Source organism: Natator depressus, chromosome 2 (assembly GCF_965152275.1).
Source record: "Natator depressus isolate rNatDep1 chromosome 2, rNatDep2.hap1, whole genome shotgun sequence".
Taxonomy (NCBI): domain Eukaryota; kingdom Metazoa; phylum Chordata; order Testudines; family Cheloniidae; genus Natator; species Natator depressus.
Window position 1 is genome coordinate 119189230 of NC_134235.1, and position 17193 is coordinate 119206422.

At 42.8% G+C, this 17193-nt stretch overlaps 1 protein-coding gene across 1 annotated transcript in view; it reads right to left on the reverse strand.

Annotated features, from left to right (window-relative positions):
- The window catches only part of PHLPP1 (PH domain and leucine rich repeat protein phosphatase 1), a 217992-nt gene that overhangs the window by 95827 nt on the left and 104972 nt on the right, over positions 1 to 17193 (reverse strand). The window contains exon 2 of the mRNA XM_074944968.1: positions 2509 to 2705. Within this exon, the coding sequence (XP_074801069.1) occupies positions 2509 to 2705 (197 nt within the window). The remainder of the gene's footprint in view (positions 1 to 2508; positions 2706 to 17193) is intronic.

Sequence of the window (17193 nt, forward strand, 5' to 3'; positions counted from 1 at the left end):
AAGTCATCTTTTTTTTTGCTAGAGGTCTTCAGCAAGGGATATGGATAACCTGAAAAGAACTCTACGGAAAAAAGAAGAAGAGCATTTCCTTGTGAAAGACTTTTATGCTGCTTTTATACATGCAATAAGGAGCTGCAAAGAATATATAATTTAGTTTTGTTCTTCACCAGTAAAAATTTACCTTTAAAAAGGAAACTGGTACAATGTACGGTCTCCAAGATGTTTCTGTGATGTTTCACAACACTAAGTTCTGGAATGCCTTTTGCAAACCAGGAAGTGCAAGAGGATTTAAGTGGGTGCGGGAGAATATTTTATTTAAAAAAAAAAGTTCAAAAATACTTATTCTGTTCCAGCTGTCCCCCACCCAAGCCTCGATAGTGTAGGCTTTCAGCAAATATTTCTGGGCTTGACTCAGTTTTCATTTTATGTTTGCATTCTACCTTCAACTTGACCCCTTGCACATAAGCAATTCCTACAACAGACAGGAGACAGAAATAAAGACATACGTTTTGCCAATTCCATGAACAAAACCCTTTAAAGGCTCAGGATCCATTTGGTTAGCTCTCTATCTTTGATGCTAGGATTTTACCCTACTCCTCCCTTGTGGCTTTCCCAGAGATAACAGCAGGCTAGGAAAGCTTGAATCTTGCACTTCCCAGTATGCAGCAATGAGTAATGCCATCTGCTGCTGGGGAGAGGGTTGTGGAATATCCCTTTGTATTTCTTCTGGCTGAGGAAAAGGACACACTCCAGAGAGAAGGTGGGAACATTCTTGCATGGAGAAGGTAGAGAGGGGAGAGAAAAGAATTGCTAGAACAGGGGAAGCTTCACACAACTAGACTTGGCATATAAAATGCCCTAGAACAGAATATTAAGGTGAAACTCTGAAAACTGACTGTGTAAATATGACATCACGGACTCCCATGTGTATCGTGTCTCAGTCAATTTCGATACCATGTGCTAGTACACAAGGTTAAAAAAAGAAGATTCAGCTGCCAGCCCTGCAAAATCAGCCTAGGGTCCAAGAACCAAGAAGGACTCTTCATCTTGTGCATTACAACTAGTTATGAAGATTCTGCCGGCCATACTGGATCTCCAGTTGCTCCTGTGGTAGCCCCATTGTCGTCAGTGCTGTTTCACAGGAAAATCTGATTGGAATAAATTCTGTTGATGCACAAAATGGAATAGAACCCAACTCCATCTCTTAGCAAACAGCAACAAACACTAAGTCACTGGAAAGATACAACTCTGAATATACAAAACAGATTTGTTGATTAAGATAATGCCATTTTACAGTTATGCTGTGGAACTGCTCTAAAACGTAAGTGCATATATTTACACATGCTACCTAGCGAAAACTAAACTCAGCCAATGGGCAAAGTAACGTACTACTCAGCAAATACAATAAAAATGTGTCTTTTGCCACATACCAGGGATGGCTAAATTGGTTCGTGAGCCACATGCGGCTCTTTTACAGCTAAAGTGCAGCTCGCAGAGTCCTCCCTCCCCCATTTCTCTCCCCCATTCTCTGCCTACCAGACTGGGGGGAGGAGGAGAAAAAGAGCTCAGGGCTTCTGCCCTGCGGTGGGGCTAGGGGCTTCTGCCAGAGATTACTAGTTCTTGCTGAGGGTGAGGGAGATGACAATTTAAAGGTTTGGCCCCCCCAACAGCTTGAGGCATGCCCCCCAGGCACACCCCACTTCTTACCCTCAGCAGCCCCTCGCTGAACCTCCCAGAGGCAGCAGCAAACAGCTAGGAAGAGCAGGGAGGGGCCACTGCGTTAGCTTCACAGGGAGGGGCAGCAGCAAAAGTAGCGGCTCTCCCTGCAGCTCCCAGCTGACTGCTGCTGCCTCTCCCCAGGGCCACATCTCCCAGCTTGCCGACGCCAGCAGCTGCAGTGCAGGGAGGGGGCCCCGTGGAACCATGTGACTGAGCAGGGCCAGCCAACTCCAGCAAAAATCTGGGGAAACATGTGACCCCATGTGCCCCCCGTATGTTGTTTCTGGCTTCAGCCCCGCGGGGCACGCCTGCTGGCACTCAGGACTTCAGCAGAAGTTGATCTGAAGCCCCAACCCTCGGTAGGCACCTCCTGAGGGGCTGAAGCCCTGAGCCTCGGCAGGCGCACCCTGGCTCTCGAACTTCTGAAGCTTGTCATATGTGGCTCGGAGGGTCAGTAAGTTTGGCCATCCCTGCCATACATACAAACATACACAGAACAATTAATACTACGTGAAAAGAAGAGATAATGATCCCACATACACAATTTAATAGCCATTCCCTGATTTTTTCCATTTTTAAGTTCTCAATGTAAGAACTTTGCAAGGAGATACAAATGATTCAGATACAGGTAGTAAGTGTTATGTCTAGTAACTGTTTTCATTATCAGATTCCACAGATTGCAAGCTCCTTGGGGCAGGAACCCGTGTCTGAAAATCACCACGTATACCTACAGCAGTGAAAAATAGGATTAAGTGAGCAGCCTCAAGCAAAAAAAAAAAAAACCCTTACTTTTCCACCAATTAGAGGGAGAACATGCATCTTTCCAATTTGGCTTTCTTTCACCGATGATACAATTAGGCACGTCCCACAAAGGATAACTTGGCGTCTTGTCCATCTGTTGACTGGCAAATGCATTTTCCCTTTTCGAACATTGTATGTTCCTGAGAGCTGAATCCGTTCAGAGTTGCCAGTGCTGTGTGGCTTTCCTGAAATAGACACAAAAGCAGGCACTTTATCACTGAAGATGTTTTCCTTTTTCAATCACTCTTAATAATGTTGAGCACAATCTGACAAATGACAACCAACTCTGGAGCCAAACAAGTAAGTAAAGGGACTTGAGCATTGCTGTATCAATACATGGATACTGACTAGTACAATTTCCTTTCTTCAGTATTAGTCTTGCAGTTTTGGTACATTTAAATATTTGCCCAGACGATTTCAAAAATAATGTTTTGCATCTTCTGCTTTACAACCACATATAATACCTTTTCTTGCCTCTCTTCTGAACCAATGCCAAAACCGCACTAGCCCATCCCTAGTAATTATATTTCAAAAACCGTGTAATAGGCATTTTGAATATTTGTTTAATAGTATTGAAGTGTTCAGACTTGGAATGTCCTCTATTCATTAGATCTTGGAGTTCATTTCAAACATCTCTAGATGTTACTTTTTTAATCTTACTCCACCCACAAAGAGCCCACAGCACTTTTACGTACAGTACTGCAGAGAAACTGCAGACGGGGTAACAAATGAGCAGCTCAAATCAGTGACCAGGCGGATCATTTCAAGGTGATCATTTAAAGGAAAGCTCTTTCTGTAGAGGCCACCGTGACAATGACATTCAGTGGCCACATGGTACAGTAGATTATGGAGCTCTGTGTTTAAACTCTTAGGCCTCAGGTGGAAAGGCTTTTCATTGTCTCACTATAATCTGAAGCATTTATCCATATTAAATTACCACCACTTCCAAATCTGGCATTACTCAGCAAAAGACAAGCCTAGGAGTAAAGTAGCAAGGCTGCTGCGAGTCAGGACAGAGGTGCAATCACAGATGTGTGATACACTGGCTAACCTTGTTAATACTATGCTCGGTTATAGTGCAACTTTTCTGACAGCATGTTTAAAAGAAAGGTTTTGCTGCGGGTGAAACAGCAGAAGCAGTAACTCCAAAAAGTTTCCTGATGCCTAGACAAAAGACTGGTAAAATGAAGATTCATCTGTTTTCTAAATTAAACCATAAACCATGAGATCAAGAGAAATCTTAACAAGCTATAATTTCTTTAAAGAAAACCTGAAATTCCACAATTCTGGGGGATTATTACAACAGCTGCTGCAGATTAGGATCACTCCAGTCAGAGTCCACTATTTGAAAAAAAGATAAGTCATGGTGCAGAAACACCCTTTTCTAAGGGTTAACGTCTCTCATTGAGTCAGCTCTTTTAAATTAGCCATAGGAGACCAAACAATTTAAGCCATCTACACCAAAGTAATTTCCCCCAATGACAACTGTAACTATCCCTTCCCTTTTAAAATCTGTTTATTAAACCCAAACTTGGCACAGTTAGTCCCGGTTTTGCTATGCTTTAATTAACACTGGCATTTAGGCTACTGTCTGCCTGTTTAGAACTGCAAGATTGTTGCTGTAACTTAAAAAAAGGATACTTCACTGCCTACAGATTTCTGGCATTTATTAAAAATTGATATTCCGAGATGGCACGACCAAGTATCAAACTCAAATCTATCAGAAGATAAAGGCACTCCTATTATGTCCAACAGCACTTCGAAGATGGGAGCACACTGTAATCAGTTGCAATCTGATCAGAGGATCATGCTATGGCTGGAACTTCTTTATTGTATGAACCTGATATCAAATACAATGAAACTAGTACAGTACTGAGGACCAAACCTTCAGGAGAAATCTTCATGAGGCAAATCAGTTATTTTGAGAGCTTACATGGCAAAAGTAGTTTGAAAAACACCTTCTTATTGTTCATATAACTGCTGCGCTGGGCATCGCAACATGGGGAGTAGATAGCCAGCCCTCTGTGGAGAAAGAGGTGGTTAGGGACTATTTAGAAAAGCTGGACGTGCACAAGTCCATGGGGCCGGACGAGTTGCATCCGAGAGTGCTAAAGGAATTGGCGGATGTGATTGCAGAGCCATTGGCCATTATCTTTGAAAACTCGTGGCAAACGGGGGAAGTCCCAGATGACTGGAAAAAGGCTAATGTAGTGCCAACCTTTAAAAAAGGGAAGAAGGAGGATCCTGGGAACTACAGGCCAGTCAGCCTCACCTCAGTCCCTGGAAAAATCATGGAGCAGGTCCTCAAAGAATCAATCCTGAAGCACTTACACGAGAGTAAAGTGATCAGGAACAGGTGAATCCATGCTGACAAGGGAAGGTCATGCCTGACTAATCTAATCGCCTTCTATGATGACATTACTGATTCTGTGGATGAAGGGAAAGCAGTGGATGTATTGTTTCTTGACTTTAGCAAAGCTTTTGACACGGTCTCCCACAGTATTCTTGTCAGCAAGTTAAAGAAGTATGGGCTGGATGAATGTACTATAAGGTGGGTAGAAAGTTGGCTAGATTGTCAGGCTCAACGGGTAGTGATCAATGGCTCCATGTCAAGTGGAGTGCCCCAGGGGTCGGTCCTGGGGCCGGTTTTGTTCAATATCTTCATAAATGATCTGGAGGATGGTGTGGATTGCACTCTTAGCAAATTTGCGGATGATACTAAACTGGGAGGAGTGGTAGATACGTTGGAGGGCAGAGATAGGATACAGAGGGACCTAGACAAATTGGAGGATTGGGCCAAAAGAAACCGATGAGGTTCAATAAGGATAAGTGCAGGGTCCTGCACTTAGGACGGAAGAACCCAAGGCACAGCTACAGACTAGGGACCGAATGGCTAGGCAGCAGTTCTGCGGAAAAGGACCTAGGGGTTACAGTGGACGAGAAGCTGGAAGATGAGTCAGCAGTGTGCCCTTGTTGCCAAGAAGGCCAATGGCATTTTGGGATGTATAAGTAGGAGCATTGCCAGCAGATCGAGGGACGTGATCGTTCCCCTCTATTCGACATTGGTGAGGCCTCATCTGGAGTACTGTGTCCAGTTTTGGGCCCCACACTACAAGAAGGATGTGGATAAATTGGAGAGAGTCCAGCGAAGGGCAACAAAAATGATTAGGGGTCTGGAACACATGACTTATGAGGAGAGGCTGAGGGAACTGGGATTGTTTAGTCTGCAGAAGAGAAGAATGAGGGGGGATTTGATAGCTGCTTTCAACTACCTGAGAGGTGGTTCCAAAGAGGATGGTTCCAGATTATTCTCAGTGGTAGAAGATGACAGGAGAAGGAGTAATGGTCTCAAGTTGCAGTGGGGGATATTTAGGTTGGATATTAGGAAAAACTTTTTCACTAGGAGGGTGGTGAAACACTGGAATGCGTTACCTAGGGAGGTGGTAGAATCTCCTTCCTTAGAAGTTTTTAAGGTCAGGCTTGACAAAGCCCTGGCTGGGATGATTTAATTGGGGATTGGTCCTGCTTTGAGGAGGGGGTTGGACTAGATGACCTCCTGAGGTCCCTTCCAACCCTGATATTCTATGATTCTATGATATATATATATGGCTACAGTAGTGCTAGGAATGTGAATCAGTGTTGTGCCATGCTAGGTGTAATACAAAAGTAGGCACGATGCTTGCTGTGAAAGCTTTACAAATTTGTGACCAAACTCAGAACTCCTTTAGAAAAGTCATAAAGTAGACCACCAGTGCTGGTGCTGTTTGGAGATAAAATTCCTGTGAATAAACTCTACAAGATGTCTAGAGAGGCCATGTTGCTGCTACATGGCAGAAAAGTCTGACATGTCCAGAGCCAAGATATGAAGGGCAATGGTCTTCAGACAGACTGGCAGCTATACCAGACCAGAGCGTACCCTCAGTTATACTTTAACAATAATTCTCTAACTAAAGTCAGTGTTGTTGTTTAATGAGGTAAACACACAGGCTCATCCTCCAAAGCTAACTACATGCAAGAAGAGTTTAGAAAGAATCCATGAACACAGTTAACATCCACCAGTACCATGTCTCAGACAACTATCTTTGGAAGAGTTTTTAAGTAATAGTTCTCTCCATTTTATACTATGGATCATATCTTTCAACAGATCAAGAATAATTCCCACCCCCAATCTTGCAACTGATTCCACAACTTAAAACATTAAACAAATTTTTAAATCTGCAGGAACTGATAACTTGCACCTAAGAGTTTTAGAAGAACTGGATGAGGAACTCTGAAACACAAAGATTTTTAACAAATGTTGGAATATTGGGAAGTTCCAGAGGCCTGTTAAAAGGTGGTGAATATGTCAATAATTAGAAAGGATAAGTGGAATGATCATGCTAATTACAGACCAATTAGCCAAAACCTGATCCAAGGCAAAGTCATGGAGATGCTAGTAGAGAGTGAAGTCAGTAAGAAAAATTAAAGGAGGATAACAGAATTAGTACCAATCAACAAACTAGATATTTTCGATATTACAAGTAAGGGTAAATTGACTTCTGCAAAGTGTTTGGCTTAATACCATATAACATTCAAATTAACAAAATTAGAAAATATTAATTTAGCACATTATATGGTTTTAAAACAGGCTAACTGATCAAACTCAAAAGGCAACTGTATCATCTAGAAAGAAAAAGGAGTACTTGTGGCACCTTAGAGACTAACCAATTTATTTGAGCATAAGCTTTCGTGAGCCACAGCTCACTTCAAGCTTATGCTCAAATAAATTGGTTAGTCTCTAAGGTGCCACAAGTACTCCTTTTCTTTTTGCGAATACAGACTAACACGGCTGTTACTCTGAAATGTATCATCTAGGTGAATCATCATCCGAGAAGGGACTCCTTAGGGATCTGTTCTTGGCTCAATGCCATTCAAGATCTTTTGGCATGCCTACACTACAAAATTAAGTCAACTTAAGTCAACCTACAGCCACCGCAGTAATTAAAGTGGTGGCTCACGTCCAAACTACGCTTCTCCTGTCAGCAGTACGCGCCCTCACCAGGAGCACATCTACCAACTTAACTGTGTGGGGCATTGACAGCAGGAATGCCCTCTTCCCCCCCACTCTGGGGCTGACAACCCAAGCTGTCTGCTCCAGGGCGCGACTCCGGCTGTCAGCCCTGGGATGGGGGGATGACTCCAGCTGTGAGCCCCGCATGGGACTGACAGCCAACAAGCGATGCCCTAACTACATCAACCAAAGCACTACGCCTCTCGTGGAGGTGGAGTTAATGTATTGGGCAACTTACATCAGTGGGAGCTACATTTTAGTGTAGCCACTTACAGTTCGATCGACGTAAGCTGCCTTGCGTTGACCTAACTCTATAGCCCAGGCCTTTATCAGTTATTTAGAAGAACATACAAAACCACTGCTAACAGAGCTGCCGATGACAAAACTTGGTGGAATGGTAAATAATGTAAAGGCCAGGTGAGTTGTACAGAACAATCTCGATTGCTTGGTAAGCTGAGTTCATTTGAACATCACGTGTTTTAATGTAACATACAACGTCATACATCTAGATACAAAGAACGTAGGTCATACTTAGTGGATAGGGAATTGTATCTTAGAAAGCAGTGACTCTGAAAAGGATTTAGGGATTACTGTGGATAACCAACTGAACATGAACTCCTAGTGCGATGCTCTAAGCCCTGGTCTACACTAGGACTTTAGGTCGAATTGAGCAGCATTAAATCGATGTAAACCTGCACCCGTCCACACGATGAAGCCCTTTATTTCGACTTAAAGGGCTCTTAAAATCGATTTCCTTACTCCACCCCTGACAAGTGGATTAGCGCTTAAATCGGCCTTGCCGGGTCGAATTTGGGGTACTGTGGACACAATTCAACGGTATTGGCCTCCGGGAGCTATCCCAGAGTGCTCCATTGTGACTGCTCTGGACAGCACTCAACTCAGATGCACGATTGTTTGCCGTTGCTCTGACGCAGGGAGGGGCGACTGACGACACTGCTTACAGGGTTGGCTTATAGGGAGCTAAAATCAACAAAGGGGGTGGCTTTACGTCAAGGAGTATTTCAGGCAGGACTTCACGAAGGGTTCCAATAAGAAATGGTGCACCTAAGTTATTGTTCTTATTGGAACAAGGAGGTTAGTCTGGCCTCTGATTGATACATGGCTAGATTTACCTCGCTGCACCTTCTCTGTGAGTGACTGCAGTGTGACCTAGAGGAATGAGTCCCCTAGACGGGGGACGGGGGTTTGCAAATGAGTACAAAACAAATCTGGTCTACTTCTTGTTTTGATCCACTCCATCTATCTTTTACATCTTTGGCTGGCAGCAGACGGTGCAGAAGGACTGCATGCCATCCACATCTCATGGCTGCTCGGCAGAAGATGGTACAATAGGACTGCTAGCCATCCTCATCTCTTGCCTGCCTCGCAGAAGAAGATGCAATAGGACTGCTAGCAATCCGTATCACCTGCCTGCTCACCATAAGATGGTTCAATAAGACTGACTGCAGGACTAAAGAGAATGACCTGATCAAGTCACTCCAAATTTAGTCCCTGCGCCCATGTCTGCCCAGGCGCTCCTGGTCGACCTCACACAGGCGACCAGGAGCACCTTAGACATGACGATGACGGCTACCAGTTGTATTGCACCATCTGCTGCCACAAGGCAATGGGTTGCTGCTGCTGTGTAGCAATGCCGTACCGCATCTGCCAGCACCCAGGAGACATACGGTGACAGTGAGCTGAGCGGGCTCCATGCTTGCCGTGGTATGGCGTCTGCACAGGTAACTCAGGAAAAAAGGTGCGAAACGATTGTCTGCCCTTGCTTTCACGGAGGGAGGGAGGGAGGGAATGGGGGACTGACGATATGTACCCAGAACCACCCGCGACAATGTTTTAGCCCCATCAGGCATTGGGATCTCAAACCCAGAATTCCAATGGGCAGCGGAGACTGCGGGAACTGTGGAATAGCTACCCACAGTGCAACGCTCCGGAAGTCGACTCTAGCCTCGGTACTGTGGAAGCACTCCGCCGAGTTAATGCACTTAGAGCGTTTTCTGTGGGGACACACACACTCAAATATATAAAACCGACTTCTATAAATTCGACCTAATTTTGTAGTGTAGACATACCCTAAGACGGCTGGTGTGAAATACTGAAGAGCAGTAAGGAAGTGATATTGCCTTGTGTAAAAATGGTTTCCAATTCTAGCCCCACTTGGAAAAAAATGTTGAAAAACTTGAAAGGGTTCAGAAAAAGAGATACAAGAATGACGGGATGTCTGGAAAAACAGCCTTATAGCATGAGACTAAAGATGCTCCATATACTTAGTTCATCCAAGAAAGAATTAAGAGGTAATTTGGCCATTGTAAGTAACTAAGTGACTAGAATTGTCAGACACCTCTGATTTTGCAGACAAAGCTAGATAAATATTTCCCCGGTATCTCTAGCCTGAATGTAACAGTTAGGGTAATTAATCTTTGGAACCAAGTGATGCAGTAACTCTCCATCACTTGAAGGTCTTTAAATCAAGACTCGCTATCTTTTAAAACCCTGCTCTCAACCAAAAAACCAGATTTGATTTAAGAATTACTGGGCAAAGTTCTGTTTCAGAGTAGCAGCCATGTTAGTCTGTATTCGCAAAAAGAAAAGGAGTACTTGTGGCACCTTAGGTTTGTGTTATATAGGAATACAGACTACACTGTCATATGGTCCCTTCCGGTCTTAAAAAGCTAACAAACTTTCTAGCAACTACAGTACTTTGTTATACAAAAAAAATTGCAACATTATAAAGAGAAAAAATAAAATTAGCTTTACTAAAATAGGTGCCTATTGCTTGCTTATGTCCTTTCCCTTCCTCATTTGGTATCTCCACTATGAGTATCATTTTCTTGAGTACTTGTGGCACCTTAGAGACTAACCAATTTATTTGAGCATAAGCTTTCGTGAGCTACAGCTCACTTCATCAGATGAAGTGAGCTGTAGCTCACGAAAGCTCATGCTCCAATACACTGGTTAGTCTCTAAGGTGCCACAAGTACTCCTGTTCTTTTTGCGGATACAGACTAACACGGCCGCTACTCTGAAACCTGCCATTTTCTTGAGTGCAAGACTTGATACTAATACTACATATCACTATTTCCTGCAGCCCAAAGTGCTCTAATATTTTGGTCACTGTCATTTGGGTCACTCCTCTAACAGGACTGCAATGCCTCAATATTTAATGTTATCTGGAGTTTGACCATAGTTCAATTTACAGTGCAAAAGAAAAACATGAGGCAGTTCTACAGGATTCTGAGAGGTGCTAAATTATTCTGCACTTACTGGAATCTGTCTGAGCACCACTGAGTGAATGTGTCACTAGTTCAGAGTGAACTGATAGCGAAATTCTCACCCAGGGTACACGTGACTCAAAGGAGAAACTGTTTAACAGGAAGCAATCTTGCCTGCTGACAGATTAGCTTGAACAGCTTGTAACTTTAAAAAAGATCAAGACTATTAGTTGCCAAAGAATGCAACAGGCAAGAAAGCCTCAGCAATGGTGAGCTATAGAGTTGGACAACAAAAGAACAAAGATTTTTTGACAGAGTGAAGAAACTCATACTTGCTGCTTCTCACTGCACTGTCATCAAGGCAGCATGTGCCAGAATATGGCATCAACTACAGAATTACTGGTTTCAGAGTAGCAGCCGTGTTAGTCTGTATTTGCAAAAAGAAAAGGAGGACTTGCGGCACCTTAGAGACTAACCAATTTATTTGAGCATGAGCTTTCCGATGAAGTGAGCTGTAGCTCACGAAAGCTTATGCTCAAATAAATTGGTTAGTCTCTAAGGTGCCGCAAGTCCTCCTTTTCTTTTTACAGAATTACTGTAATCAAAAGAATACAGAATATCTAAATGAAGCAGAAAAAGTGGAGGAGAGCAAGCCAAGACCAAGGAATTCATCCACACTTCATATGGCGGGGGGGGTGGGGGGGGGGAAGCAAGCCATGCATTGGAAGCAGAAGTTAGTCTCTGATCTACTATAAGGGGGCACAAACTCCTTTTCTGGTCAATTGTCCCATCCCTTTCATGAACGTGAACTCCGAACAAACTTTAGACACCTTCCTTTGGGTACAAATCAAGGGTCTGAAGGCAAACAACTTATAGTGTACCAGTATTACCATATTCTCTGCTGAGAGGCTGTTGGTTAATGGGTTAAATTATTCACAGCTGGAAGGAATACATTCTGACTGGAGACCAGCACCTAGAATCTGCTTCCTCAAGCAGCCTGACAGCACTCCAGTTTGGTGAATTTCAGAGAACAGTGCATTTCACATTTTTTCATATATAAAAAGTACCTAAGGATGCTTCAGGACAGCACCAATAAAAAATTCAACAATAAATATCTTAAATATTTTTGCAGGAATTATCACCTGGATGTAAAAGAGTGAAGACAAGTATGTCCAAAGCAAATCCCAAACACATACTAGAAAAATGGATTGAGCATTTGAAAAAAAAAAAAAAATCAACCAAAATAGGTTGGGTAAATTGGCAAGAAATATTTTTTTCATTCCTATCCAGACTCCAAAAGTACAACCTTAACACACCCATAACAAGGCATTCATAACATTACATTCTATGCAACGCTTTAAAGAGATGTCTGAGATCGAGAAACAGACCACTCAGATAACCTGCCATTCATGACTAAGCTACCTTTAGTTTTAAATTGGTCCCAGGACCTAGAGGGGAATTGGTGGCATTTAGAATAAGGGTATAAAAACCTAGGGTTTTGATTTTAACTTTAGACTTGCCATATATAAACCAGCAGCACGGCTGTGGCTGGCCAGATCAGCTAACTCAGGATTGCGGAGCTTAGGCTGCGGGGCTAAAAATAGTGGTGTAGACTTCAGGCTTAGACTCTGGGCTCCAGTCTTAGACTCACTCCCATCAGGCTCTGAGATCCACCCGCCTCGGGAACTCAGAGCCTAGGCTCCAGCCCCAAGTGTCTGCACTACACTTTTACAGCCCCATAGCCTGAGCCCCATGAGCCCAAGTCAGGTGACCTGGGGCCAGCTGTGGCTGTGCAGAAAGTCTGTTGTGACAATGCAGACATGCCTTCAGATGGAAGAGTCCAGGAGAAGCACTGCTCTCCCACATTAAGCAAAGTTAGGTAACAGTTGTTTTCTGGAGGTTTCCTAGCTACATTACTTTCTTCAGAAACAGTGAGATAATTGTAATGGAATTACAACAGATTTCCAAATTTTAAAAAAAAACTTAATCAGATTTATTAACAATGGAAATTAAAAACCACACAAGAAAAGTTTGAATATCCTGGGGGAGCTGTAATATTTACTCTACAGAAAGTGAATGTTTGTTTTTATTCACACTGCAACCAACCCTAATGAACTCTTGCATGCCAGCAGCTGTTGCCCGCAAACAGATTAACTGGATGAAATAATGCATGATGATATTGAATTATACAAGTCACACCCTTAGTCATAATTTATAAAAATCTGCTCGATTTTGGGTGTGCACATTTTGATGTTAATAGAAAAAAATGCATCTAATTTAAAATACTCTATCCTGGCTGATTGTTTTGTGCAGAATACTATAAAGTGGAGAGACCATCATTGTCCCTGACTGAGCTGGAAGAAGCTATGAGTACTGTGAAGATACTCTACATCTACTAGGGGATTGCAAAAGATTTCAGACCATTCTGAGAACCCATAACAGCTGGCTTTGGAATCTGGAAAATAGCTATTGGTCCTAGTCACAAGACTTTTGAGATATTATTTATGATTTGCAATGCATTGCTAAGATAAGTTATAAAATAGCTGTTTATTATGGGACAAAAGCATTTCCAGAAAAGACAGGGAAACTAGAAAGAATTAAATTTAGAGTGTCTGAATTTATATGAAATTAAAACTGTAGTCAAGTTAACTTGTACACAGGGTTAAAGTTATCAAACAAAAGAAAAAAAATGTAGTCAGCACTGATGTATTGGACTTGCTAACTCATCTGACTTTGTAATAAGTTTTATTTTGTCAAAGGTCGGTGCTAAACAAACAGTCTTCCCAACTGCAAAACATTCATACAACTGGACAAATCCCAGTCAATGGCTGACATGTTAGCACAGGCTGCCCTAATATATTCTCAGTCTTCTCAAAAAGTCAGATGTTTGCTAGCCAATAAGAATATAAGCTTTTCATACTTAGAACATATATCTTGCTTTAGCTGTCAGTCTGCTTGAATATGCTGAAGGTTCAAGAATAACTGCTGATTCGGCATACAAAAATTGTCACTCAATTTCAGATACCTCAAAGGGATCTAAACTTTCAGAAAAAGGGTGCTCAGAGAGCACTATATTACTTACCACTCACATTCTGAAAATCAGATCCCTTTAAGGTATCTCAAGTTGGCACCCAAAAAATCAAGGTATCCCAAAATCACTAAGTCATTTCTGAAAAAATTAGGCCACCATCCATTATAAAAAACTTAGAATTTCCTCTTCCTTTCCCCATATTTCTTAATTGCCCCGTTGACAGACAGACAGACATTCTCACTCCCTTGATTCACTTTTTGTGCTTTCATACCAGGCGCATGAGTCTGAACAGAAGAGCAGAGTGCTCTAGAATGCATCATGTAGCTCATGTGGAATAATTATTTCAACTCAGCCACTGGCGGTCGCAAGCTATACTGAACCTTAAATGTAAGAGTAAACTAAGGTTTTGCACTGATTTGGCTAATCAAGCTTTTGCCCAGTTACAAGTATGGGTAAACCCTGATTAGCTGAAACAGTCCCAACTCCTGCATGTCCTTGTCTATACTTTAATTAGGTCTACACAGACAAGAAAATCCCACAGTGCTGAGTCTCAGAGCCCGAGTCAATTGACTTAGGCTCATTGGACTCAGGCTGCAGGGCTAGATATAGCAATATAGACAATCCCACTCAGGCTGAAGCTTGGGCTCAAAGATCCTCCACCCTCATTGTTTCAGAACCTGGGCTCCAACCTGAGTGGGAATGTCTACAATGCTATTTTTAGCCCCAAAGCCAGATGCCCAGTTAAAGGACCTAGACTTGGGCTCAGTGGCAAGGGTTTTTCTCTTCCGTGTAGACATACCCTCAGTTCTCAGCAACTGCTGTACCAATGCTATCCCAACCGTGGTATTTTGTTTTAACTGTTGCTGCTCTTTTTCCCTCGGACATACAAGGCTTCGAAGAAATCTAGTGATATGGTTTTCTTAAGCTTTGAGTATTTAAAGCTCCTTAATCCTTCAGGTGTGTCAAAAGACGACAACAAAGCAGAAAAAACTGCAGGCAAAGTCACAGAGTAATGACAGACAGATGCAAATAGGACAGCAAGTGGATAAGGGGGGGCAAGAGAAGCAGCAGTATATTAGACACACATGGGAGGTTGAAAGAGGAATACTGCAATACATCTTGTATGGACAGAAATGGGAATAAATAGCTTTGATTATTATGTATTTCACTAGTCAGAGAAGCATAATCAAGTAGTTATGTGCAGGAACATACTAGTAATTCAAGTTAATGATGAAGCAAGTGGACTACCAACCAGTAATTCAAGTCATATGTTGCAAGTGGATTTTCCTTGCTGAAGGAAACATCAGGGATCCTAATCTGTTCCAAGTCTTCTTTAAAAATTGTAATGAGATTTAACATGTGGTTGTTGAAAGATTGATTCCCTTTCTCTGCCTCTCCCCATCTCCTACTACAAACTAAGGACTCAATCACATTCTTAAGATAGATGAGTGAGTCTTGTTGTACTGCGAAATGCATGCAGTATTATACCTGGAAAAATCCAGGTTGAGCTTTGCCTATGAATTAGTAGTTCAAGATCTAGTACTCGATGGTATGTAGACTACCTGAAAATGAAACCAAGCCACCTACGTATCCAGTCCACAGACTGGCTGTAGTTGTACAACTACATTTTGCATAATAAATTCTATTAACACTGCAAAGCATCTGGTGCTTTTCTTCCCAAGGAACTACTGCTACAAGCTAGAAAACCATGCATCTTACGAAAAGAAGGCAGACTAGAAAATAGATATTCTTTGGCCTTTGTAAGATATATTCTATCTTCACTATGATAGTACCCCTGGGAGAGAAGCACTACTGCTGTACAAGAGAGGTCACTTTGGAAATGACTGCACCACAAGTAAAGGGGGGCAGAATTTGTCTGGGCTTACCCAAAGAAGGGCAGCTCCGCTTTGTGGTTGGGGGGGATGGGGTGGGGAGGAAGCTGGTCAGAAACTGCTGTAAAAAGGTGCTTGGTGGTCAGCTTTGCAGCAATGACTCACCCTCCCCCGCCCGCCAAGGAATGTGCATAAAGGTACGAAACCTGGGTGGGGCAAGTCTCCATGTCCACGCAGCAAGGAATCCAAGACCCACCCTCCTTCCCCTGGTAGAGGCTAATGGCAGGTTGGGTTAGGACCTGCTGTGGGCATTACGCTAGTCGCCCCTTTTAAAGGGGGGCTGGGAAGGAATTTTTCCCGCACCACTAGAATTGACTTCTATGAAGTGTGGTTTTTTCGCCTTCCCCACAGCGGATGCGAGGATGGACCTTTTCTGGTGAATAGAAAAGGTGGCAGGCCATATGTCGCAACTTATTTTGTAAGGTTGGGCGGATGTTCAGTGCAGGTACTCCATTGGGAGGGCAGTCAGTGACCAGATAAATGGCCTGGTAAAGGACTTAAAAGGAGGTTCTGGATAAAGGAACAGAACGGGGGAGGGGGTTCAGGGAGTCCTATGATTGGTATGGCAGGGAGCCAAGTCCCCCCCTCCCCACCATTCTCATAGCCCTCCTTAACTCTCTTATGAGGCTGGTGGATGGTAAGGTCCAAGCCATGGGTTGGCTAGGGGACCTGGATGGAAACAAAGGGGGGCCGGTGGAAAATTGATTTGAATAAGGATTTGCCTGCACTGTACACTTTATCTGCCGGGTAGTCCCAGACATCTATAAAATAAAGTTGCAGCCTGATTAAAACCCATAACAAATCTCCTGTCCTTCTTGCGGTATACCCAGGCAAGTAATGTCTGTGGTATTATACCAACCATCCTGACTGCATTAAACCCACTGAGTAAGCCTCTAAAATGTTGGTAGTATGATTCCCAGCACAGATTCCATAACTCAGTGGATATCCCTCGTCTTTATTTTTACATGGAAACATACCTGAAAGAACAAAAATCCGTGATTTCACAGCCTGAGTACTCCTCACTTCTAGTTTTCACAGCTCTGTCTCCTGCCCCTCTCCCCCATTCAGACTTAATGCCAAAGTTAAGGCTTTGTCCCCACACAGAAGTCACACTGATTTAACTTTTTCTTTTTTAAAAGGGTAGTTAAAAAGTGTATCCACACAGGATTTTGCATGCATCAACTGAAAACTGATTATTTTGATTTAGCTTTTTCCTGTACAATTAACAACACAGGCAAAAATAGATATGAGCCGGAGCATCCACACATAGATTTGTGCTGGTTTAGCTAAATCAGTTTAAAACATTAACTTGGTGCAATTCTGTATCTTGATCAGAACCAAAGAAGGACAACAGACCAAAGAGGGAGACAGAATGGTCAATGTAGGATGTTTCTTGGAATCAAAAAAAGCAAGTCAACCGCAAGTCTCTTGTAGATTATGATGGAAGAGCAGTCTGGGAACTCTAGCTGCT